The following is a 25,855-nucleotide window of genomic DNA, read 5'->3' on the forward strand; positions in this document are numbered from 1 at the left end:
AAGGTGGAGGCGGGCACCGTGGATGAATGTTAACCTCTAAAATGAAGCAGAGAAATAGCAACATCTCACATATGTTAAATGACGTGATCCTTTCAAGGGAAGGGAGCTGAAAAGTGCCGCAGGAAGCGGCGTCTGTGGAAAATGGCGTCCATCTGCAGTGCCCACCATTACTCAGCCGAGCAGAGCCAATTACTGCGCTGGATCCAGGGCAGAACGGCCCGCTGATCCTGACAATCCAGATATCTGTGCTGAGGGAGAATTTGAGAAGATTTGCAGGAGAAACGGACGAGAATGCGGAAGCGGTTTTTAACGCTGCGAGGCTGTTTACATTCCTGGCTTGGATGAAAAGGCAAAAGGAGGAGTGAGGTCTTGTGACAGGGAGGGGCGACTTGATTCTTGCATTCACAAATGCTGGACTCAGTCCCTCTTTCTCTGAAAATGGGAGTTAATGTAAGGATGGCCAGGCCGCCACAGCATCTGGAAAACGACCAAAAATAATTTTCCAGTGAGGAAATTCTGTTTCCTGCATGCAGCCGTGTCGCTATCCATAGAAGTCAAATGAAAGCGCTTCATTTGGCGAACGTGACTTCACGAGTGCATCTGTTTCTGTACACTCTTGACAAATTTACAAAGAGGTTCTGGGAAGCTGTCTGCGTATTGTCCAGAGGGCCCAGCTGACAGACAAGAATGTTGCTGTGATGTATTGGTGAGCGACAACAGAGCAGAGGCACCCAGCAAGCTGTGTGAAAAAGATCATACTTGGGTAACCTCCTGTTTGACTCTGCACTCGAGTTCTGGTGCGTTTGATGTAATGCAGTTCTACGCGATCAAAATTTGAGTAAAGGGTGTTTTTGGCTTCTCCCTGCAGGATTGAATGAGGATTATTTTCACGTAAGCATTAGGGTTAAGTGTTAAGTCCTGCTTTGCTGGTGACGATGGGGGTATAGAGCATCGGTGACAGCCAACGGAGACGCTGGCTCCCATCACAGGAAGGAATGACACTGGGAACATAAAGCCCTTCTCTCAGTGGAATACCAAATGGGAAGAGGAGGTCGAGGAGTTAACTCTGAGTTGAGCCATGTGCAGCAGCCACCATGTTCACAGTCAATATCTCAGCGTCCATGTCGCTAGTGAGGAGCCTGCCTGAACGCACTGTTAGGAGGTTTAATTTCAGAAGCAGGAGCCAGATCCCAAGGTAACCATGGTGATTTGTGTGCCTCTTCGAGCTGTGATGCAACAACTCAAGATGGAAAGCAAGGTTATTTTAAGCCTGACTCCTCTCAAAGCATTTTGGCATATTTAAAGTCCATTGGCCACTTGCAGTTTCTTTACGTTTACTTTTTCTGTCTCTAGTCCACAAAAGAATTGATAAAAAGATATGATAATATAATCATTTTGGCTGATCACATTTGAAATATTTTTTGGCTTTTGCCATGGAGATTGTCACATTTATAGTACTGTAGTTTCTGTGCTCTGGGTTCATTTCAATTGAACGGTTACACAATCGAGCTAAACTTTGTGAAGCTTTTCTGTAAACACCATTTCGGTATGCAGGACTTCAACGTTCTGAATTACTTGAGGGGAACAAATTAAGAACTTTTCCAGGTCATCATGGGTATGAGTTTGGTTTTCTGGAATGCTACATATGCTTCAATTGGAAGGAAAATCCTGTATACTCAGCAGTAAATCTGAGTGCAACCATTTGGGTCTGTTGACCGCAGTCTGAGCCCAGCAAGGACTCCTAATGGGAACCATGCAGTGATGTGTGTGTGACTGTGCAGATGTGCACGCATGAATGTGTGTTTATGTGGGCGTTTGAGTGGCGAATATACCGTATGTGATAAGACGACTGTTAAACTTCCTAAAATGTGCACGTGTGCCCTCAAAGAGCTTTGCTGAACCACCGCAGCGGTTCAGCCCCTCTTGATTGTTAATATCTAAACAGTGTGAACAGGCTGCTGGAGGCAGAGTCATAATGACTACAGCTAAAGTTTCAGCAGGCCGGTGGCATGCGCCTCCATAGATGTTTAAAGCTCATCATTTTACCTTTGGTTGCTTAAGGTACATAGACAATGTGTATTGTCCTCCATCTTTTACAGCCATTCCATCAGTGGTACACTTGTTGCCTCTGCCAAGGAGGTAAAGTGACAGCTAGAGGGGTTTTTGTCAGTCTGTCTGCCTGTTAGAAAAATAACTCGCCATCTCGCCTCTGGAATCCAGAGCAACTTTGACCTTTGATCTTCCAGAAATCAAAGCCGAGGGGCTTCGATCATAGAGCAACCTATTTTGTTATGAAACCTTCTATTACTCCTGCCTGTATATGTGTAATATGTTATATATTTGAACACTGAGCGCCTTTTACAGGTTCTCCCATACTGACTCAACTTTGTTTATACTCGATCTTTCAGGTTTGGCAACATCTCTGCCTACTTCTCCCATAATCCCTGTCCTGTCCTTCACCCTGAAACTGTCGCTGTCTTTGGCAGGGAACCAAGGAAGGTGTTGCTGCACAAGGGCTCCACAGGCCTGGGCTTCAACATTGTCGGTGGCGAGGATGGAGAAGGCATCTTCGTCTCCTTCATCTTGGCAGGTGGGCCAGCCGACCTGAGCGGCGAGCTGAGGAGGGGCGACCGGATACTGTCGGTCAGTATCTTAATCTCAGACCTTTCTGTCATTAAAAATGCAAAAGCTTCCAGTTTGTCAGCTGTTGGGGATTTTCTGCCAGCTCCTGCGGTCAGAATAGTGCTATAGAGGAACTAAAGGTGGTCTGATGTTTACAAAGCCAGCTAACTTTTGCTCTGCTGAAATGTCCTTGAACAGGACATTAAGTCAATAGCAACTCCAACCGTGCATGCACTTTGCTAGGAAGAAACATGCAAGATCCCGTAATTATTTACAGAATTTCTCTCCTGTATTTCAACATCGCATCGTCTCAAATACTGTAAATATCAGCTTAATGCAATGTGGCGTGCTATGTCAAATGATGCGGAAGTGAAAAAAATAAGTTGCTCTGAGTTTATACCCACGAGCTAAAATGAAGCCATCAACCTTGCGGATTAGCTTCATCCACTTAGAGTTGTTTCCTCTGCAGATCTACATAATTATACAAGTGGTCCATCTCTGGGATTTAATTTAGACCTTCTTGATGTAACATGTCTCAACTGCATGATTTGTTGCAGGTGAATGGTGTCAATCTAAGGAACGCTACACACGAGCAGGCGGCTGCAGCCCTTAAGAGAGCAGGACAGACTGTCACTATCATAGCCCAGTACAGACCCGAAGGTAAGGCAGCGCTGAATAATACTACTGAATAATACTATGAAAGTGCGCTTCCTGGTGTGTCACAATGGCTGCGAGATTCGGTTTTTGTAGCTGTCGTCACTGTCAGTCATATCATAATTTCATGGGTTGCTGTATTTTAGAATAAAAGTGAAAATACTGAGGTAACGTTACATAAAGGTTAGCCTTGTTAAAGCGTCGCTCCTCTACTCCTCCGGTGCCTGGTGTGATGCAGCAACTCTTATCCAATACACTTCAGTGTTACTGTAGGAGGTGACCCTGTTGTCAGATTGCTAATTGCTAAAATGCTCATAGTGGATCTATCCACACGGATAACTTTTATTTCTGATGGTTCCAGAGGGTCAGAGGGAGTAAATGGCCTCTTTATAATGGGACAGCAAAGTGGGGCAGCATGGTGATTCAGAGTGTCCGGTTCTGTGTGGAAGGCTGCACATTCTTTCCACAGTCCAAAAACATGCAGGCTGAGTTGAATAGAGGTTAAGGTGCCTCTCGGTATTAGCGAATAATGTGTTTCCTCTGATGCACCATTGATTTCCAGTGCAGTGTGTGTTCTTTTTTCCAGTATCTGCTGGAAAATACTCCAGCATTAGGACAAAGTGGCGGCAAACACAAGATGAATTATGTAAACAACCATCACCCTGCCATGCACTCTCTTTATGACATTTATCAGATGCGCTGCACTCTTCCCCGACTCTGAGAAAACCACTAAATGTGCGACTGTTCTTTTAAGGAAAGGTACTGTCATGTTGCATTATGGGAAACGTTCGGTTCTGTAGTTCGGAGCCTGGCTGTGTGGAAGTCCCGAAACGCTCTGCTGCTTTGTTTTAAAGTTAGTACCAAGCTCTAAATGTAAATAGCTGTGTATTGTTGTGGCGAAGCGTCACATCGCTGCGTGGGCGGCGTGCGTGCGTGCGTGTGTTTGTGTGACAGTGGATTGGCGTTAGCATGTATTCATGTTCCGGGGCGGCGCTGGAGCGTCGAGCCTACAGCGAGGCGGCAAACCGAGCTCCTTCCCTCTTCAAACCCCAGTGAGCAGCGGCCGTCCCGGGACTTAAACCGGACAGCATGTCCGGCACAGACTAACCACAAACGGCGGAGGTCCCCTTTCAGTGCGACGCCAGCGGAGGGGGCGTTAAAAGTGACGGGAAAAGAAAAGCGAAAACAAGTTTTATCCGTCCGCCGGGCTACACGGTTGGGGGATGGGCTCGAACACAACAGCGAGGAACCGCATGAAGTACTCACTAATGGCTGAATGAAGAAAGTACCGGCAGAGAGTTTAATCGCCACGGCTCCGTTTAATCTGAGGTGAGGTGTGGAAGGAATTACGCGGAAAATGCCGACAACCCAGAAGTGTCTTTCCGTCGGAGACCAAGGTTATCTGCTCCTGTAACCTGTCGCTCGGTCCTGTAATGTTGCTCTCGCATGTTTAAAATTAACCTTCCGTCTGGACCACCAAGTGCACAAATATACCGCCTATATACTTTACATATATATAAATTATATATATACACGGCGTAAAGTTGGGTAGACCGGCGTCAGAGGTCACGTGACAGCCACGTCCGAGTTTAATAAATGTGATTACTTCTGAGTATTTAACTGGAATTAGCATTTGTTCCATTTGTCCGGGTTAAATATGCAGCCGGAACGCGGCAGCCACATCAAACCCAGACCTGAGGCCTTCTCTCCATTATGTAACCGAAGCCTGTAGGTGAGCCCAGGTGTGGTCCAGCAGGTGTGTGCGTCAGCCAGTCGGTGGGCCTCTGAAACGCTCACCTCGTTTATGAAGCTGATCTCAGCGCCTTGCATTAATAATCGACACCATTGTCATTATCAGCTTAGATTTTGATCCCGGCTTGTTTCCTGCCTGTGCTTGCGGCTCAGCGTAGTTGTTCTTATTAAACGGCACCACTTTGGTGGCGGTCTGAAAGACTGCCAGCACTTCTGATTGTGTTTCTGCAATTCGCTGCACCTCTTGATCTCTCAATAATGTTTTCATTACAACAGAAGGCATATTAGGAGCTTTAGATCCTGGCTCGACTATGAAAGGAATGTGGAGGGGTATAAGTTGTAGCATGCTTCCATCCTCTTTTCTTTTTCAGCCCAACGCCGGCCTCAGCTGTCCAAAAACTCCCAAGGTCACTGAAAGCCGAGCGGAGCGGGATCACTTAATCTAACTTGCCAGACAAAAGCAGGCACTAACGTCTGAATTAACGATTTCCCCGTGCTGCAGGATTCCTGGGGACGCTCCCGTCTTGTCCATACGAGCTGATGTTGTCTAGCCAGACCGATGGGGCAGCATCTTGAATGGCGTGAAGGGAAGCTTTGTTTGCCACGCCAGTCCCCGTTTTCAGCTCTGCGCCCCCTTTGTAACTCATTGAAGGACAGTTGTCTGACGGCGCGCAATGCTTAACTACGCTAAACACACATGGAAGCGCCTGGCAAATGATTGACTTCCTGGCAGTGCCTCCACTAGCAGCCTCCAAGGGTTGGTCAATTTCTGATCAAGGACCCCCCCCCCCCTACAGGAAAGGTGCCGATTATGGTGAACGTGGGAGGCCGCGGCTCCAACAGAACACACAGGTTGCTGTTGGAGCTCCCCGAACTCTCAACTGCTCACTGAAGCATCACAAAGTCTTTAACTTGCATTCCACTGTAAGGAATGGAAGTGAGGGGGAGGGTTAACACAGGCTGCCCACCATCAAGGAGTGTAATTACACAAGGCTTTCCAGCATAAAATGGGTGGAGGTCAGCACAGGAAATGTCAAGTCGGTGTGCTTGAACCACAAGCGGGAGTTTGGGAAATGGTTAAGAGGAATTGCACCATGGCGCTGCGTTATATTTTTGGGAAGATGGCGTGTGTATTACTGGCTCAACTGTCCCTGAGAATATAGCACACTCTCACATTACAAGTACACGCCGCTGTGTTGTATAACTGGATCAAAAGAGAAGAGAGCGTCCCCCTAAATAAAAGAGCTGTGTGACTAATGAGGGCACGCAGTGGGAGTGAGCGATACAGAACAGTCCCAGTTTCTATTAGCCGTCTTCTCTTCCTTTGGGTCACTCCTAAATATCTTGTCTAGCTCCCGTGTAATAAGTGCTTAAAGAGACGAGAGTTTTAACTTTAATGGTTGTGGGCTCTCGGCATTTAGAACCTGTGAGAGGAGGGAGCTTGTAATGAATAATTGATCTGAAATTGTGTTTAAAGGCAGCACTATTTAAGAATGTATCTTTACAGAACATGAGCCTTATGGATGTTTATGTAAAACCAACGGCGACGCGTACATTTTGGTCTCATCGCATGCAGGACCAGCACATTTTTTTGGATCTTTATTTAAAAAGCAAAGTGGAGACATGTGGATGGTGTGTACAAAGCGTGCTGTGCCTTCATGGTAAACAAGGCGCGGCTGCGTGTTGTGGCTTAGCGTGATTCCCACCCTGAACCCCTACAGATCCTAAAAGCTGTTTTAACTTGAAGCCTTTACCCTGCTGCGCATGGGAGTATTTGGATTCTATTTTTGTGATTTAGGAACAAAATACAAGTGTTGAGCTATAAGAACAGGAGCTCAGCTTTACTGTCTATTCTATACATTGCTGTCTGTGTTTAGTGGCTTCTTTTGTGTCGAGTTTTCACAGATCCTCCATCTCTTGCTCTTAAATGCCAATCAGACCTGCTTGAATGCTGCTTCCGTGTGTGCTGGCCCTCCTTTAGGATGTTGCTCTTGGTTACAGGCAGTCATTTGGTGTCTGGTTACCTCACCTTGCAGCGTCACTGGTGTATTGTTGTTAACCGTGTCAGTACTGGCCAGTGCAGCGAGCGCTGGCACCGGGCCTACTGCAGGTTCTGTTGGCTCAGTCCCCTGCAGGGGGTCAGAATTCATCAGCCTGGAGCTTGTTTTTGCACCTGCCCAGAATTCTCGCACAGCTCGCTCCAAACTTTGATGAAGTGGCCTTTTGTAGATACGGCTGTTTGTTTTTCCAAGCTACTTGCCGGCCTGTTTGACAGTGTCTGGACTTAGATCTCTGGATGTTCTTGTTCCACCAAAGTATTTCCAGCTATTGATGATTAAGCTGAAAGGTAGGACGGTGCAGTGAACGTGATATATACTTTACAGGCTAATTATGACCACGAAGCGAGCTTGTATATATCTGTTACGATGCTTGTGTTCTTTATGACTTTGCTTTCTTTTGAAATATCCAAGTACACGACTCATTTTTGAGCTGCCGTCAGCGGCTCCTAAACCTGCTCTGTACGATCACGACTGACCTAACCTTCTTGTTTTTCCACCTGCATCTGCTGGTCTGTTTATCTATCCGTGCGCTGCGTGGCAGGGTGGCTTGGCTCGCTCCAGCACCCTGGGCACAGAGCACACTGTGCACAGCAGGCTAATGAGAGCATTCTTAATGAGGAGGTCCAGGTAGATTCATACATCATCCCTGGGCTTCTGAGCAGAGAACGGGTTTGTGCGGCTATGACAAATGGTCACGCGTTGGAAAATGTTGGAGGCCTTCCCTTTTTTAACCATGCTAAAGAGCTCGCATTGAACTTAATTAATCTGTATAATTAATTACCTGACAGGAGACATTACAGGATATGTTAGGCAGATATGTGATAAACCATCTGCTCCCGGGGTCATTAATCAGCCTATTTGCTGAACTTTCTATTCTCTCTGGCTCAGCGCAGCACTAACAGAAGCATGGTTCCCCAACAGAGGAGCATTAGAACGGCCCAGATGGGTGGTATAAGCCTGATGGCCTTCCTATAGCAATGACGTTGTTTTCATTCTGATGCAGAATACAGCCGCTTTGAGTCCAAGATCCACGACCTGAGGGAGCAGATGATGAACAGCAGCATGAGCTCCGGATCGGGCTCCCTGCGCACCAGTGAGAAACGCTCCCTCTACGTCAGGTAACGTCGGCGCTCGCACAATATGCACCGTCATGCTTGCACTCAAAGCTGAAGTCTGGAGTCAAAACAGCCATTTTTGCACCGTAAACATCTGTCAGCCTGTGAGGGTGGAATAAAGCATGAGCTCAGTGATGTCACTCCATATTCCAAATGTGCCTACATCACTAGTTCACCAGCGATGGACCTTAATCAGATATATCAAAGGGAGGTGGGTGTTATCTCATTGGTCGGCTCTTATGGAAAAAAGGAGTGCTGACAGTTGTGAGTCATGGCTCCTGTGAGGAATGTAGAGCCCAGCCTGCTCGCCTCAGGTGACTAAGGCTGTAGACTTAGATAGCTAATGCTAATACGAGTCCCCCAGTCCAATCCCAGACATGTGAAGGAATTAAGCCAATCAGAAGAGAAGAACAGTGCTGTCACACCCAGTCAGACACGGGCCAACAAAGGGTTATTGCCACTGTTAATGGCGTCCAAAGGGAACCGACAAGTTGCTGCCAGCCAGTGTCGTTGCGGTTGTTTACTCATTGTTAGATGGAGGTTTTCAGTTGTTCTAAATACTCAGGCAAAAATGTTTAAGGGGAGGAAGTTTATTTCATGTCGGTCAAGCTGAGTTTAAACCCGTAGAGCAGGTTTGTGCAAAATCGCTGTGCCTGTCTGGCAAGATAACTGAAATAACAGCTCGAACCCACAACGGAGGCTTGTTGGCGAAGGGTCCGTGTACGTCACGGTTCATTGGAGTTTCCATGTTTTGATGGGGACACTATGGTTTAAACCACATGCAGCATTTTTCTTTGCTGACGTCGGATAAGTTTGCTAATGGTTGACCTAAAACCTGTCTGTCACATCTTGTGGTGGTGTTGAGTAACTCGGAGGATAATAATGCAACTGTTTGTGGCTCATTACAGAAAACACCTGCCAGCATGTGGAAATCAGTTAGTTATAACTGAGACAAAAACAAGCTGTTGTCACTGATGTATAAGGAATTCAATAAAGACCTATTGAGGATATTTTCTGATTATTTTTAGAGCTCTGTTCGATTACGATCGAACGAGGGACAGCTGCCTGCCCAGCCAAGGCCTCAGCTTCTCTTATGGAGACATCCTCCACGTCATAAATGCTTCTGATGACGAGTGGTGGCAGGCGAGGCTCGTCACGCCTCACGGAGAGAGCGAGCAGATCGGGGTCATTCCCAGTAAGAAGAGGTGAGCTCGCCCTCGATCAGCAGCGCGCCGATGCCAGACAAAGCAGATCCCACCGTCCAGCCCTCTCACTGTTTTTGTTCCTGCAGAGTGGAAAAGAAGGAGCGGGCCCGGTTAAAAACTGTCAAGTTCCACGCACGGACAGGGATGATTGAATCTAATAGGGTAAGTGTAGCTGGCCAGCTGCTCCCTGCCCCCGTGCCAGAGAGATTGTCTTCTGAGCTGCTGCTGGGCTCCAGGGGAGGTGGCTCTCCCCACCCCCCCCCCAAATTAGGAACGAGAGCAGCACCTGCTCAGCGAAGCAAACAGCCATATTACTTTATTGATCACTCAGAAATGCTGCAGAGGTGGGAGGTCGTTACGGCCTCCTCCTCCTCCCATGCACGTATCTGTCGAGGGTAAATCAGCTCTAAAGTTGCGCATGTGTCATCCATGATGGCAGCTGATTTCCTCTGATGAAACGGGCTCCTTTTAAACCCGGGGCAGCTTCCCTCATCGACGCTCTTCATTCCCATCCATTGCCAGCTTTTCTTGACCATTATTGGAGGTGTTGTTTTCTCGCATTTCATTGGTTTCCCTTTTTTTTTGCGTGAATGTCAGTGCCTTCATTGAAACCCATTCTGTTTTTGTTTGTGCCCTCTCATTGCCCTCCCCCCTCCTCCGTCCCCTCTCCCCCACACACGGACGAGCAGCCAGTCAAAGTGAAGCGCAAAAAAAGCTTCAACCTGTCACGCAAGTTCCCGTTTTACAAGAGCAAGGAGAATATTGTGCAGGAGTTGGTGGAGTCTGAACGTGAGTACCCGCTGTGTGATCAACGGGGGGGTGGTTTTCCTTCCTCTTTTGGGTCCCCTTCCTCTCCATGCTTCCGTTCTCTATCACCTTTCATCTTTCCACTCCAGGGATGTCTGGAGCGATGGCATCACTCTCATCCCTGCCTCGGTGTCCCAGAGAGGAGCCCCACGTGTAGCCGGAGACGTGGGGCTCCTCTGTGGCGTGTCTGTGTGTCTGTCCGTGGGCTCCAGAGGAGTGTCCAGCTGTGTCTGTGAGCTGCTGGCTGTATTAACATAAGCTATCCAACGCTGCTGCTGATGCTGCTCCTCCTATAAGTCACGATCAATTCTTCAGTCAGTCACTTCCCCACAACAGGAATCTCATTAACTGGACTGAAGCTTTCACACTTAACAGGTCAAAATCCCATTTTAATGGGATTGGACTTGTATAATTGAAAGGCCGTGACTTACTATGAACAAAATGGGGCTCAGGCTTAATGAGTACAGCACAGCAGTGCTACACAGCGCTCCTCTCCCTCTCTGCCCCAACTCTCACTAACCTTCTTCTTCCTGTCTGCTCTCTTCTCTTGGTCTCTGCTCTCACCTGTCGGGACACCTAGGACTTCCCAGGGTTAAGCGATGACTTTTATGGATCAAAGAGTTTGAGTAAGTGTGTGGTCGTACTGTTTAAAGCGGTTGCTGTCCCCTGAACGCAGAACGAGAGAGAACTAGCTGGCTTTCTCACCATAGACCCAGTTGGAATTGTTAAACCACACGCCTTTCCAGCGACAGAGCTGTGCGCGCTCGCACCAGCTGCTCGGTAACCTCCAAAATCTTCATTCCCACGGGAGGTTGAGCAAGCGTAACATTTGATCTGGATCTCTCAAAGGGCCGTTACAGTAGGTGTTGAGCAGAAGTTGGTCAGATGAGGTCAAACAGAGGTGGACCGTAACCTTCGCGCAGCAGGCCCGAGTCGGCCCGCTCTGCCTCCCTCCCTCCCTCCCGCGGTCAGCACAGAGCTGCATCAGAGGTTTTTCTGATACGGCATCTGTGCCTGTGGCAGCACTCGTAGCAATCAGAAAAATTGGCCAGGGGATCGCAGGTCATTTAGGATGTTGTAACAGGAAACACTTAATTTCCTATTGCTTGCACTTAAAACCACTTCCTTAATATTGTTCTGCACCAGACTTCTGGTTTCTTTTACCCTCTTTTGTTGTTGAGTCATCTCCCTGTATACTTTATGGGCTGATTTTTATTCATTTTTTTAACCCATTCCCTCCTTTGTTGCCCCCTTCCCCCAGAATGCCTGACCTCCAACAGCGACAGTGAAAGCAGTTCAAGTGAGTCATGTTAATTTGTCACGTTCTGGTGTCAGAGGCCAGTTTTCCAGCGACTCCTTAGCTGAACACTGCAGTCATAAAGTGATCATTAATCTTGATCTTCTGTTACTTCAGAGGGACAGGAGGACACGATCCTTTCCTATGAACCAGTCATCCGACAGGAAAGTAAGTGGCTCGCCTCTGGAGACCATCAAAGTGTGCATTTAAATTCTGTTTGCATCCTCACTTCCTGTCTTTGTGTCCAACCCAGTCCACTACACACGGCCTGTGATCATATTGGGTCCAATGAAGGACAGAGTAAATGATGACCTCATCTCTGAGTTTCCTCACAAGTTTGGCTCTTGTGTACCTCGTGAGTTCCCAGCGGCAGACCCGTGCAGACCGTCCGTCCGACCGGAAGCTAAACGGGCTCCCTTCTCCTCCGCAGACACGACCCGCTCCAGGCGAGAGAACGAGATAGACGGCCAGGACTACCACTTTGTGGGCTCGCGCGAACAAATGGAGAAAGACATCCAGGACAATAAATTCATCGAGGCCGGCCAGTTCAACGAGAACCTGTACGGGACGAGCGTGTTGTCTGTCAGAACTGTAGCTGAGAGGGTAAGCCTCCTCGCTGTGTCGGCAGAACCGCAGTCGCCATCGAATGCGAGCATCAGAGTAACGGCACTTTCATTTCCCACCTATAAGGGGAAGCACTGCATCCTGGACGTGTCTGGGAACGCCATCAAACGGCTGCAGCAAGCACAACTTTATCCGATCTCCATCTTTATTAAACCCAAATCCATTGAAGCCCTGATGTAAGTGTGAGGCATTTCCAATATTGGTGTCTTTCTGACTGTTCTACTCAACACCTGCTTTGTTTCTCAGGGAAATGAATAAGAGGCAGACGTACGAGCAGGCTAATAAAGTCTTTGACAAGGCGGTGAAGCTGGAACAAGATTTTGGAGAGTTTTTCACAGGTTTGTTTTCTGTGGCTGCTAAAAATAGTTTGTTCAATCCAGCATCAGGCGAGCGGCGCCTTAGATGGCTGCAAATAAGCTCCAACACTGAGCTGCAATGTCTCTTTAACAAGTGAAATTCTTGCTTCGGTCGTCATGGTGATGCAATCAGCAGGTGAATGTTTGTGTCTGCAGCTATTGTACAGGGAGACTCGCTAGAGGAGATCTACAACAAAATCAAGCTCATCATCGAGGAGCAGTCCGGTCCCTACATCTGGATCCCTTCCTCAGAAAAGCTCTGAGCTCCCCGCCGCCCCCCCTCTGTATCTGTGCAGAGCGCTCTCTCTCCTCCCCACCGCCTCCCAGAGACCCCTCCTAAGCCTAAATAGCTAAATAACCCCTCCCTCCCTCCCTCCCTCCCACCCCACCCTCTCCTCATGTCCTTTTTGCAGATATGTTTCCTATCAAGTTTTAGTGTCATCATTATGTTACTCTCTAAATGAAAAAGAAGTCTTATCACCATTACTGTGACTGTGCACACCCCTGCATGAGTTTCTCAAAAAAGAAAAAAATCCATTCAAGACTGGAAATGTCATTTCAAAGGAATTTGTCAAATGGAAGCAAAAGGGAAATGAGTTGATCCTTTTTGTGAACTGGGACTGACTGAAGATCAGAATGTTTACAGAAATCTGCAGAGAGGAGTCGGGATTCCAGTAGAATTTGCAGGGAAAGAGCCCAATCTTACCCAGTCGGAACACTTTGTAAATGTTCATGAAATCACATTTAAAGAGACAAGTTGAGAAGACCAATCAGAGGTTGGTTCTTGTTTGATTCTTCCGATAAAGACTGGAGACCATTGAGCCCTGCCGATGGTACTATTAAAGACTGAGGAAACTGGTGGATCCTACAAACTGGTGATCTATTTATGGCGAAGCTGTGGGGTCGTCTGCCATCATCGGTTGCTGATGAGACATCTCTGGAGGCAGATCAAAAGGAAGAAATGCGTTGTGAATCTCTCCATTTATATTATGAAATCAAAGATGAAAATGCTAAAATCCCACGGAGGTTTTACTACATATTAAAAACGTACATTTTACACTTCACTAGAATTGTCAATTTTGAGGGCTGTTAGATTGAACTTTTGTTCTCATTTTCTTTCTTTGTGGGATTTCTCGTTTGTGGTTTTTAGCTGCTCTGTGTAAAGGACGGGGGTAGAGAAGTGTAACCGGGCTCTCTGCGAAACACCAAACTGCCTTACATCAAATATAAATTCTGCTTGGTGGCCGCCGCCACCGCCACCGCGTGGCTGCGCACTATCGAAAAGGAGAAGTGAGGAAACATTCTGACCTTTTCTTGCTTTTTTGTGACCTCTGACTGTCAGGAGGCCTGACTTGAGTGCAATAGATGAAGTCTCACCCCTGTGGGCGCCTTCCTCCCCTGTAATATAACCTTTGTGTAATTTAAGATAATTTGGCCATTGGGTTGCAATCTGGACAGCCGAAGCCTCCTTAACTGGCGTTGAGCAGCAGACCACCCTATTACACTCTCTGCCTTCCAACAGGATTCTTTTCTGATTGAATGGTCACATGGTACTGTCCTATCTGCTGCCATGTGGGCAGTTTTAAAACGGGTAGAACATGACGATAATTGTACTGGATATCCTAACAATTAAAGAGTCATTATAACCTGTTTTCGATTGTCCCCCTGTCACCCTCTACAAAAGACTAAAATTGGGTTTAATCAAACCGCCATGCTTTGTGTATCTATAGATGTATAAAATCTGTTGTTGGAGCTGAACCATCTGGGTATTCTTATCGTACACATATCACCCCCCCCCCCACCCCCACCCCCCCTGCAACTGAAAGGCCATGTTTGGGCGAAGACCCAGAAAGTACATAAGGTGTCAAATGTAAACTCATAAGTATTTCCCAGTTAACAGCACTGACAACTTAAATGTGTTAAAGTCGTATTCCATGTCCTCTCTTCCTGAGGAGGGGAGCCTGTTGGAGGCCCCCGGGGTCTGCAACGACTAGTCGTCAGCGCCAGGATGGACTCGAGCCCCTCCACCCTGCGTCCTCGCTTCCTCCTACAAAGGGATTTTATTTTTTTAATTTTTTTGGCTTCTTTGAGTCCCAGAACCAACAGGAAGCGGTGGCCTTTGACCTGTGGGCCCTCCCCTCTCGCTCGCTCTCTCTCTCTCCCGCCCGCAGAGCGCCCGGCGTGTGTTTCTGGACAGGTGTGCCCCCCCCCCTTCCCCCTCCTTCCTGACAGGCACCCCCTGCTAAACCAGCTGTCATTACCTGTGTCAAAACCAGAGTTCAGGGAAAAACCGAAGGGAACAGAGCCATTTACAAACTGCTTGCAGACTGTTTCAAAGGGTGTGGTAGCTGTACACTGTAAATAGGCCCCCTCAGCAGATTGCCCCTCCACCTGTGCTTCATGCATGTGTGAATCAAACTGGGACAAACATGTTTTATAGACCACAAATGTCAGGTAAGTAAAGTTTGAGCTATTCTCGAGATATAATTTCCATACAAACGTGCTGTATTGTTGATCTTTCTCTTCAAATGCCTACTGAAAAACTTAACTAGTCAGTTGGGAATTCACTTCCCTCATGTAGGGCCTGTTACATGTGATATCTTGTGGAATGTGTCTGGATGTATAGATTTTAAAATATATACATATATATATATATATATTGTAAAATAACGATAAAGACGCAGGCAAAAACCTACAGTATCACAGAAACCAGGAGACGAGACGAAGGCGGTCAGAACCGGTCCTCTGGTGTCGAGTTGAAGTCCAGCTGACTGTTAACGTGAGTGGTATTTATACCTCAGTCAGCCATGTCAAAGCCCAAAGAACTTGATTTCATTTTAATCCTTCCATTGAGGTTATGGTATATAAAACTGGAGCCTGAATGCCTCTGTGTGTAAAGTCGATGAGGGACTTTGTTCCAAGAGAAATTTTTGAGAATTTATGACATATATGCTTTTATTTGGGGGAGGGGTGGGTTTTTGTTTGTATTTTTGGGGGTGATGATGTTTCTGTTCTGGCACATCTGTGCAGCAAGTGCTTGCAAACATGAACCCTTCTGATTGTACAGTAGTTTCCTTCCTGTCACAGCAGGTGGTACGGCCTGTCGGGACGTGGCCCCGTGCTCTCTGTCCCAGGCGTGAGGGGACACACTCCTGCTACTTTTGTTCTGGGTTTTATTTTGGGACTTGACAATAGTTTATTTGTTTGAAAATAAAACATGTGACAGTTACGATTTTTCCGACCTGCTTGTTATTCTGCTTGAAATCGACCAGATTTGCACGTTTGATGGGATGATCAATGTGTCAGGGAGGAGCTCTTGGTGCTTTATTGCTGGGGGAACTTTGCAGTGGCAAGAAAAAAAAAAAAAAAGAATGAATCCATGGAACCAAAACCAAACTGAACGCCCACAGAATTATTCTACCAAGCCAGAACATTTGAAGATTGAACCACAACCGTTGAGCTGCCGTGTAATTGAAACACTTTAGAACAGCTGGTCAACATCAGGGCTGACCTGTCCCACTTCAGTCACTCCTCCATGGCCCTGGGTCCATGCTTGATCCTGGCCTTCTCTAACCTGTCCAGGATTTTGGCGTACAGAGTAGACATCTGTGGGCACGTGGGAAACATCTCTGAGGCCTCCAGGAGGAGCTAAAAGGTGCTTTAATATTCTCGCCCTCATCCCTTCATGTTTCCCCTTCATCAGCTGTTTACCTGTGTCTCGTAGCTCTCCTGCAGAGATCCCAGGTGGCGGACAAAGCTCATGGCGAGGCCGCACCACTTCTCAGCCTCCACGTACCGAGCTAGGCTGTACAGCAGTATGCCTGTGTTCCAAGCTCGAGTCAGCAGCCACAGGGTCTCCATCTGTGGGAAGTCGTCCGGCTAGAGGAAAGAGCAGAAGATGACGAAGGCACATTAAATGGAGGACGCCCAGGTAACTGGACTTGAGCCATGTGACACAGTAAGTCAAGAAGGGAAGGGAAGCTGCCATCTCCAGCCAATCCTGCTCTACTCTGCTAGCAGCTGCTAAAGCGTAAAAGAGTGCAAACAAACTCGGATTTATGATTTCTAAAGTTTCATTCTTTTTTTTTTTTTTGCATGGCTTTAATCTTGAGCTTTTACTTTGATCCAAAGAATTGTGCAGCTTTCTAGTAATAGCTGGATGCGAGTGGGGGAAATATGCAGTGCCTCCATAATTTGAGGCCTCTTTCAGTGATGCATTTCACCGGCAGTGTGATGACTTGTACAGCACATTAACATTCAAATTGGCAGGAAGGGGGTGGTGAATGGAAGCATCTGCTAACTGAAGTGCAGCTGAAAGCCCATTGATAAAACCGAGCGTGTGGAACAGCAGGCAGGCTTGGAGTGGAAGAGAGGGGGTTAATTATATAGCAAGGAGAAGTTGTGTTGAGAGGGAACAGGAGGTGGGAGCCTTGGGATGATGGCAACCCGTGATTGGCGGTGACGCACTGAGGCTGCGATAATGGACAGGGCCTCCTCATAGTAGCCCCACGCCTCCTGCAGCACACGGGCCTCCGCCTCCGATACGCCGCTCGGGAGGGACAGATTGATCAGGCTGTGAATGCACTTGCTGGAACAAAAAAAGCGTTTGCACACTCAGCAACATTTTCACCCTCAAAAGCACTTTGTGGAAATGGTTTGCTGATCAAATGTCATTTTGCGTAGGGAGTGGCGTTCCTGCCTGCAGCGGCTCAGGTCCACCTGGGGGGGGTTTCTATGCAGAGCGAGGGCGACCCTCAACGCCTTCCTGCACAGCAGAGGGAAGTGGGCTGGAGGCTCCATGGCTAAAGCTGCACACGGGGGAAAGAGTCTGTGTCTGTAGCCATTCAAACATAGCAAAGGTTTCGGCTCACCTACCTGCAATGGTTTCCAGAACCTTGGCTTCCACGTTTTGAAGCTCCAAGACGGACTCCAGCACCGTCTCCACCTTCGGGTTGTTCAGCTTGGCACACGCTTCAAACTCGTACAGCAGCAGCAGCGTGTCTGTCGGGTCCGTCGAGAAGTTTCCTGGAAGTAAAAGACGTTAGTTTGGTGTGAAATCCAATTAGAAGTGTTAATCAAAGAGCTGCTCGAGGTACCTGAGGCTTTCAGGGTTTTCCAAACCTCCCTGCAGGTCTGAATCTGCTCCAGGACCCGAGTGAGCTCCTCAGTCTGTGATCAAGAGACAGAAGAAAAAAGAAAAAAAGCCTTTATTTGCCATTTATACAGACACATGCAAACACACACACATATACTGTATATGTACATCCAAATGAATTAGCCATACTTGCAACTGACACACACTAGTGTGTGTGTGTGTATATACATTAAGCACATATAAGTAGCAGGGTGCAGCCACTCTACGGTGCTCGGAGAGCAGCATTGGGGAGTGGTGCCTTGCTCAAGGGCACCTTGGCAGCGCCCAGGAGGGGAAATGGCACCTGGCCAGCTACCGGTGCAGGCTCCTACCATCAGCACAAATGTGCACATTCTGGATTCAATGTTGCCATCTAGTGTTCGCGTCCGCTTCAGACTTGAAGGAAGGATTCAAATGAAAACACCTACGCTGGCACCAGCAGCGTTAGTCACCTCTCTTCTCTGCTGCTCTTGGTACATTTCCATCCTTGTGGATGAGGAGCTTGCTAAATGTGGGAGACGGGGCAGAGGGAGTGGGTGGTGCACCTGATCAGAGAGAAGAGACTTCCTGCAGAGCTCCAGAGAGGCGGCAGCAGCCATGAGCAGGCACGTCTTCTGTCCCATCAGGAGGCCACGATCAGGAGGACAAAGATGGGACAGCTGCCATGTGGTGACAAAGAACCAATAAAAACACCTCCAGCGACAGAATCACCCACATCCCATCCCACGGGAGGAACCGAGCACCCAAACTTCCATACTTGCCTGGTAAGAAAGCACAAAGAAATCCCTCATTCTGTCGGGACGGCTCTCGCAATACAGAGCTGAGTTCCAGGCTGGAACACATCAAGAGTTCACATCAGGATGCAACAAGGCTCTAAAGCGTTCTAGACCTGAGCGTTGGTACCGATCTTCCTGAACCAGTCGGCGTACTCTGTGCGTTGCTCCGCTGCCAGAGAGGACTGGTGGGAAATGTTGTGCAGAGCTGCGGAGGGGGTGAGAAGACGGCGAGGTGAGACCCTTCCCAGCCCAGGACCAACGCGGCCGCACACATGTACCCACCCATTTTAAGATATGGCAACAAGACATCCAGGCTCCCCGCGCTGAAACCAAGCAGAGCTGTCAGTGAGAAGCATCAACAATCCAGCTCCACCTTTAAAGGTGGGCGTGAGGAAGACGGCGAGGACCGCTCCACCCTCTCCTCACCTCATGCCCTCGGTCCTTTGTTCTATTGTTGAGAGCAGCAGTCGCACCAAACACCTGTGCAAAGATGAACCGGGAGACGGGTGTTGACCGCCTTTATTTCGCCTACTAACTGTCACAGAGACCCACTTAGAGGGGGGAGGCGAGGGGAAATAGGTCAGTGGATCACAGAGGTGCATGGAACATGAACACGCTCGCGATGGGCAGATATCTGGAAACCCCACCATTTGTTTACAGCCTGGAATGAACGCTCCATGGAATAACATGGTGCTAGCGCTGTATCCTGGGTTAGTCAACAAACCTCTGCTTGACTTGACTACAGCAGCATAACAGGCAAAAATGTGGGCAACTGTTGCTCCAGGACAGAAGTGATCAGTCCCACTGACTGGATCAGACAGATTCCTGACAGTACTGTGATCTAGTGGATCTATCCAGAGTGAGCACAGACCTGAGAGCAGACAGAAGCAGGCCTGCGTCGTCACAGTTTTCACATAGAATCTCCAGCGCCTTCATAGCGGCTTCCTGCTGTTCGTTCTGCCACAGGAAACAAACACCTTCACCAGTGCACACGCACGTATATTAATAAACCGCTTCTAAGGCTCTATATTTAGCAGCCCAAATGTTACCTCTAAGGCGATCTGAGCGGCCAGTTTGAGCAGATGGGAGGCAGCGGTCTCGGGCACCAGTAGCCTGTCCTCTCTGGACACAGGAGCTTTGGACAGGAGTCCCATTGCCTTCAGCGCCTCTGCAGCTAAGGCAAGAAAAGGCCTTTATGAAGACAGACTTACAGGAAGTGAAGGTCTAATGTGAAGATCTTTCCACTGGATACTTCCCAAGTACCTTTCTCTGCATTGTTTTCCAGCACAGCAACCTTGTAGACACTGAACTGGGTAAAAATGCTGTCAGGATCGCATCTCTCTGCCTCTTTAACCGCATCTTTGGCCTGATAAACATAAAAATCCTATAACAGCTGGCAACGCTGCTGCGGGGAAACGCTTGTCTTCCTGACTGGCTCCGGCCTGTTCTGTCTTACCTTTTCAAGTTGTTTAAGTTGCAGGAAACAGGAAGCTCTGTTCCTCTGCAGCTTGGCCAGGTTGGGATCCAACTGGCCCGCCTGGAAGAAGCTCAGGGAGTAGTTGTACCACTGAAGAGCCTCCGAATAATTTCTAGCCTGGGAAGACAGACGTGTCACTGCCCTGTGCTGAGCAACCAGCAGCCAGGATGCACGACCACATTCCTGGATTTAAGGAATCAGGAATAATTCCAGGCCAATAACAGCCCAGCCCTGCTATGAGGCGACAGCACTTACCACATGCTGGTAGCCGCGCATATTTTCACTCTATAACGTATATCCAGTGAATTAGGAAGTATTTGACGTACCTCAAAGTATTTGCAAGCTTTATCCCACAGCATGAGGTGCAGACATGTGAGGGCCTGTGGAGAGAGCTGTTTCCCTGTGTAATGGCCTGTGTGGGGGTGGAAACGATAACACTAAACAACAATTAGCCTGTTGCAAAACCGCATTTACGGTGCATTAAGGGCAATTTTGGTTCTTTACCTAAAACCAGAAATATTATGCAATCTGAATGTAGAAATAAAGCACCAGTTATGATGTCTTCTATTTTCTGTTTGCCCAACAGCTCCTTCCCTCTCTGCAGCAGCAGCTCAGCATGCAGGACGAGAGCCGATCCCAGGTCAGGGGACGCCTCGAAGTGCTGACACACGCGCTTCAGAAACTCAAATGCCAGCAATTCTCTAGAAAAATTCAAACAGGCATTATTTTGAGGTGAACAACCCAGCAGTGTCTGGGTAATTTCCAGCGTGTTCCGACCTGTCTTCAGACACCAGAAGGTTGACTGTGCTCAGACACTCGTCAAGAGCAGCTTCAACTTCAAGGATCTCGCTCAGTCCTGGAAAGAAATGTTTGTTATTTACTCTGAATCGTGCGTCTATCTCGCGGTGAGCCGCAGCCTGCTGAGCGGTAGCGGTCCACTTTGGACTCTCCAGTCCTGCAGCTCTACTGAAATACCCGTTAGAACTTGCAGAGGTCCTATTCACCCTTCATCCTGTACAACCCACTCCTGCTGCAGCACTAACTCCTATGGAAGTCATTATGAGGTCATTTCAAGCTTTAACCTGTCCGTTGCTCAAAGTTCTGGCCCACATATTTAGCGTTGGTGATGTCGGGCACCAACCTGCTCTGATGTGGTCGTCCGAGGCCCCACATCTCAGGAGTATCCTGATCTTTAAGTACAGCCCAGATGTGCTCATACACTCCTAGGAGCAGACACAAGGGTTTACTTTGGAGCAGTTTCTGGAGCTGTAAATCCCAACATCTCAATGGTTCCAACCTTGTTGGCTAAGCTGACAGCGTTCAGAGCTTTCTCCTGGAACCTCTGGCAGTCCCACTCTACATAAACAGTGGCCAGCAGGCGCAATATCCTGGCCTGTTTGTCACACAAATGTGTTGAAAGTATTGTAATTCACACTTATGCTTACTGTAATGAGTCATCTTACCTGGACTTGCGATTCAGGGGCATATTTTACATTCATTTTTGCGATGTTGTAACTTTGGCTGAAGGAAAAAGGCACAGTCTTGTTTCTATTGCGAACTTTCACACTTTTCTTCAGAAATATTGTAGCTACCTCAACCAAATTGTGCTGTCCTCGAACTTTCTCATGTTGTAAGTATCAACACCAAAGTTGTAGCACATCAGAGAGAGATACGCCGTCTGCCATGCAAAATATACATCCGCCCTTACAGCAACACCCCCCAAAAATGCATTTATAACAACAGGAGATGTTATAGGAGCTGCTCTTACATCCTTCGGAAGCCGCAGCAGCATATCTTTACAGCGCTGGATGAAAGCCAAAGCCTCGGTGTTGTTTCCTTGACTTAATGCCTGGACAAAGATGTGACGGCTGTAAGTTTCCCTAATAGCCCAGACTAAGTTCTGCCTTTCTCATTGTTTTATTTTCTCCACTTTTTTGCTGTCTCACACATCAGGGGGAAAGCCTGTCAGAACGACACTGCTCAAGCTGCCAAATATCACAAGAACAAACATTCACATCGAAGGTGTTGAACATCAAATGGTTCCTCTGCTCACCGATTCCGCCTGGAATGAGAGAATGCGAAGAAGATCCTTCTCCACATCCTCCTTCGACAAAGTGGTATCAGATGATCTATCGGCTCGAGATGTCAGTTTGCTGTAGAGAGTTTCCAGGCTCTGGGGATGAGGAGAATTTATAAAACAACACTTTTCAGGGGTGTTTTACCACCTTGAGGTTGAAGAGTTGTTGTTTTTTTCCCTTTACTTTGACAGCAAGATTTAGGAAGATATCTGCATTTGGGGGATTTTTGCAGTCCAACCAGGTTCTCCCTGCTTTGCTGGCCATCTGTCAAGACAGGAAACACTCCTCATCCCTCTGAAACACTGCTCACGGAGTGTAGAGCATGCTTACAATACTGTTTACCAGGATTTGCTTGCGAATTCTGCCCTCTGTTGGAGTCTCCCCCTCACAGCAGTACAACAGGCTGCAGGCAACATGACGCACTGTGGACGAGCACTGAATCTGACCACCTCCACTCATAATCCCTCTATTTGTGATGCTCTTTTCAAGTGTCAGCAAGCACTGTCCTCATCAGCACATTTATCTGGATCAGTAAGTCACTCCAATAAGTGATGTACCTTTAGCCTTCTGCATATTGGTTAGAGAAGAGCCCGTATTCTTAGTAACTGCCCAGTTCCACAGCTGGATGGCACACTCCTCAAGCTGTAGCGAAAGCACAAACAATAAGGAAGTAATTCCAAAATGTGCTATATTTCCTGGTTACAGGGTTGTGACAAGCTGTTAAAAACTAATAATTTACAGAAGGTCAGATAAAAGAGTGTGAAAGATACAGTTCCAGATGCACAATGTGTGGTCCAACCAGGAAAATGAAACAATGAACTATTTTTAAGCTAATTGCAGTGTTGTCATATTTACCAGTGAATCCATCTACACATTATAAATTATCACAGCTCACACACACACACACACGTGCACGTCTACCATTGGATCTGGTATTTGGGGGAAGTTTTCCAGGCCACAGGCTTTGGAGAACAGTTCTTCAATCACATCATCACAATTTGTCATCTGCTTCTGCAACAGGCACTCTGTGAAATCTGGGGAAAGACAAATATTCCAATATGAGAGTGTTTCCTGACTGTTGTCTCATGTGTTAGGTTATTCTGGACTGAAATCCTTATTAATTCCTCAGGTCTGACTCGATGCTGTGCAGACGTGAGTGTTACACAACAGGATGGAAACGGAACCAAATATCTATTAAATCATCTCTGTTCATTTACCAAAGCACAGAGGACACAGCAGAGACACTACTGAATCAGTTCAACGTTCAACAGTTTTAAATATGAATAAATATCAGGGGGAAATATAATATTGACAACATTTTTTCCTGATTTAACGCCATACCTTTTCCCCAGTCTTAGCATTAGCAGGATGAGCTAACTGCATCCCGTGAGGCTTTTGGTTGCCATTTTGAAATAAAAAAAATATTTATAAAAGGTTGATATTAATTAAATTGATTCGACTGTTCCGCATACTGAAATACGTATATATGTATATATATTTGTCTTTAAAATGTAATGCTCTTAATTGGAAGGTCCGTCACCGCTGTAAAATAAGAGACGAGCTAAGCTAGTTAGCATTAGCTTATCGTAAATTCTCAGCTTTAGTTCTCTTTACCACACCTAAAAATCACAGTTGACATACTGTTAAACAGAGCTGTTGTGTTTAAAACTAGCTATTATTCGCGTAAAGTGTTGGTCAAGTTACTCACATTTCACATTTGAGACGAATTGTTCCATAGTTTTGGGCCTTCGTTTGATCAGCTGTCAATAACAAGTTGACCCAGAACAAGAATATCAATACAGAATTAATGTGGTTGATCAAAATTAAGCATCTACAGGTAATATTACTTATACGAAACCCATTTATTCTAAATTAAACTATTTATATAGTACATTTCAACTTGCATTACACTAAAAGTGCAGTAAAAAATGAATTATGATGCAGACCTTTCTCAAAATAGTGTCTGAATGTCTCTTTATGTTAAATAAACCTTATTTTCTCATTCTAGGTAATATTAGCAACAACCTTGCAACTTAAATAAATTAATAATGCTAAACTATCCTTTGGTGCACAGATGCAGAGGTAGACTGGTGGTGAACAGGGCTGGCATTCATACCGAGTCCATTCTCCTGAAGAATGAGCGTTTTTACTGGTTCATTTAGCAAAGGACACTTTGTGGTTGGGCAGAATGTGGAGGGCACGCTGCGTGTGTAGAACCCGTTAGTCCCCTGCAGTGTGTTTTGAGCACCATTCTAAAATAGACCACTTTAAAATCCAGCCCTCATGGCGAGCAACTTCCAGCAATTGTTTATCTGGAGACTTATCTGCTGCTCTCGGGGTCTTGTGAGAATGCATCCTTCACCCAAGACTTGAATGTGAAGAAACAAAAGAAAATGATTGTGGACTACGATGCAGATTTTGAAACAATCCTTTACATGTTTTGTACCTTATGTGGCAGTCTGTGGTGCGTTTTTGTCAGTTTAAGTAGCTTAAATAATTGAATAAAACTATGATCGCTGCCCCTTGTTCACTTGATGTATATTGATATTTGGTTTAAAGGGTGTTGTTTGGGTCAGACATGGACAAGGATCTGCTGGATCAGTGCAGTGCACACGAGCCTTGAGTTTTCAGGCCCGCGGGCATCACGTCAGCGTCCTCCTGGTCCTTTTTTATGCTCCTTGGTGAAGGTCAATTGGTGAAAAATGCACTTGATATACCAGGCTGGGGCAGATTTTTCAGGCCCTTCATGATTATTGTGTCACAGTCTGTCTTCAGGGAATCATTCTGGATCTGCAATCAACCCGGCATTTAAGCTCCTGCCTCCCGTTCCCTCTCTGCCAGATTGTTCTCTACATTCATGCAAGTCATTCCAGCGTTCTTCTACAGACTGATCACCCGGTACCGACCCTGCCTGTTTTTGACCATCCTGCCTCGCCTCTGTCCCGGTAAAAGACCCCCGCCTTCTGGTCTCTGATCTCTGATTTGTGGAGATCTCCTCCGGGTTCTGTTTGCTCCAAAGCTGCCAGTATGGCGGGCATATTGTAGGGACAGGCTGACTGAGCATTTGTAAATCCATCTGCTGACTCTGCTGCACCGTTCTGGAACACCACTGTGGTCAACCACAGGCTTGGAGAGGATAATATTGAGATTTTCCCTATTCCCACATGCATGTTGCATACATACATACATACATATGTATGTTTTGGCTTCATGAGATGACGTGTGAATGATGATCAACAGAATAGCAACTTTTTTCCAAGTGAAAACAGGCAACAAAATATTGGTTTGACATTTTTCGGGGGTGTGCGGGCGGCACACATCTCAGTGAAGACCACTGACCGAGGTGTGTGCAGAAAGGTGAGGGCAGGATGCTCTTATTTATCTGCAGAGTCATTGTTGAGTTGATTTGAAAGAAAACAGTCTGCAGCACATCCACACACGGCAGGGCACCGCTGGACAAAGGACGATTATTTAGAAGGATATAAAAAGCAGCGTGTCCTGTTTCTGGAAGCTAAATTTAAATACAGTGTAGTTTTTCTTTCTGCATGTGGACATTTGATAGACTTGAGCTGCTTTTACTGTCTTGTGCCTCATATCAGATAACAAGTGTTACCTTTAACCTGATGGTTTTTAATCAAAGGCACTGTTAGACGCAAAGGTCCAGATAACAGATTCACTTGATTCGGACTCATCTTCTTGCAAAACTCAACATTCCATTTTCGACAGATTTATCAGAATGTGACGGTGACTCATAAAAGAGAATTAAATCCCCTCCTTTCCGGTCCTTCTGTGACGAAATTCTCAAACTTCTCCTTTGGCCTCTGTCATGAGCTCCAAAATCGCACGATTGTGGCCGTTGGCTTAATCATGATCACGGGAACTTTTTGGAGCTATGGCT

The 25,855-nt window shown here is 46.9% G+C and overlaps 2 protein-coding genes across 7 annotated transcripts in view; one reads left to right on the plus strand and one right to left on the minus strand.

The window, feature by feature from the left end:
* The window catches only part of dlg3 (discs, large homolog 3 (Drosophila)), a 53,953-nt gene extending 38,235 nt beyond the window's left edge, over positions 1-15,718 (plus strand). For 4 of the 6 annotated variants that reach the window (XM_011610458.2, XM_011610459.2, XM_029846993.1 and 1 more), the window contains 13 exons: positions 2,487-2,643; positions 3,180-3,282; positions 8,092-8,206; positions 9,232-9,408; positions 9,495-9,570; positions 10,098-10,197; positions 11,477-11,515; positions 11,630-11,680; positions 11,766-11,867; positions 11,943-12,115; positions 12,203-12,312; positions 12,383-12,474; positions 12,649-15,718. In XM_011610458.2, coding sequence (XP_011608760.1) covers positions 2,487-2,643; positions 3,180-3,282; positions 8,092-8,206; positions 9,232-9,408; positions 9,495-9,570; positions 10,098-10,197; positions 11,477-11,515; positions 11,630-11,680; positions 11,766-11,867; positions 11,943-12,115; positions 12,203-12,312; positions 12,383-12,474; positions 12,649-12,755 — 1,402 coding nt within the window. In that variant the 3' untranslated portion in view covers positions 12,756-15,718. Of the gene's footprint in view, positions 1-2,486; positions 2,644-3,179; positions 3,283-8,091; positions 8,207-9,231; positions 9,409-9,494; positions 9,571-10,097; positions 10,198-10,795; positions 10,842-11,476; positions 11,516-11,629; positions 11,681-11,765; positions 11,868-11,942; positions 12,116-12,202; positions 12,313-12,382; positions 12,475-12,648 lie in introns of all 6 variants that reach the window. The other 2 variants (XM_029846995.1, XM_029846996.1) reach the window with 1 other exon arrangement.
* Positions 15,719-15,864: 146 nt separating this feature from the next.
* Positions 15,865-24,097, minus strand: tex11 (testis expressed 11). Its single transcript, XM_029847710.1, has 30 exons — positions 24,074-24,097; positions 23,666-23,717; positions 22,879-22,991; positions 22,515-22,599; positions 22,300-22,379; positions 22,141-22,221; positions 21,933-22,052; positions 21,648-21,728; positions 21,472-21,557; positions 21,343-21,400; positions 21,177-21,272; positions 20,962-21,102; positions 20,657-20,886; positions 20,429-20,580; positions 20,206-20,291; positions 19,859-19,996; positions 19,666-19,768; positions 19,452-19,576; positions 19,274-19,359; positions 18,829-18,882; positions 18,685-18,725; positions 18,530-18,607; positions 18,388-18,458; positions 18,172-18,285; positions 17,589-17,661; positions 17,368-17,517; positions 17,192-17,300; positions 16,960-17,080; positions 16,204-16,371; positions 15,865-16,098 (listed from the first exon to the last, which is right to left on the minus strand). Exons 1-30 carry the CDS (start codon positions 24,080-24,082, stop codon positions 16,018-16,020), a joined length of 2,982 nt encoding a protein of 993 aa, XP_029703570.1. The 5' UTR covers positions 24,083-24,097; the 3' UTR covers positions 15,865-16,017.
* Between the last annotated feature and the right edge of the window lie 1,758 nt (positions 24,098-25,855).

This window comes from Takifugu rubripes, chromosome 14 (genome assembly GCF_901000725.2).
Source record: "Takifugu rubripes chromosome 14, fTakRub1.2, whole genome shotgun sequence".
NCBI lineage: Eukaryota > Metazoa > Chordata > Actinopteri > Tetraodontiformes > Tetraodontidae > Takifugu > Takifugu rubripes.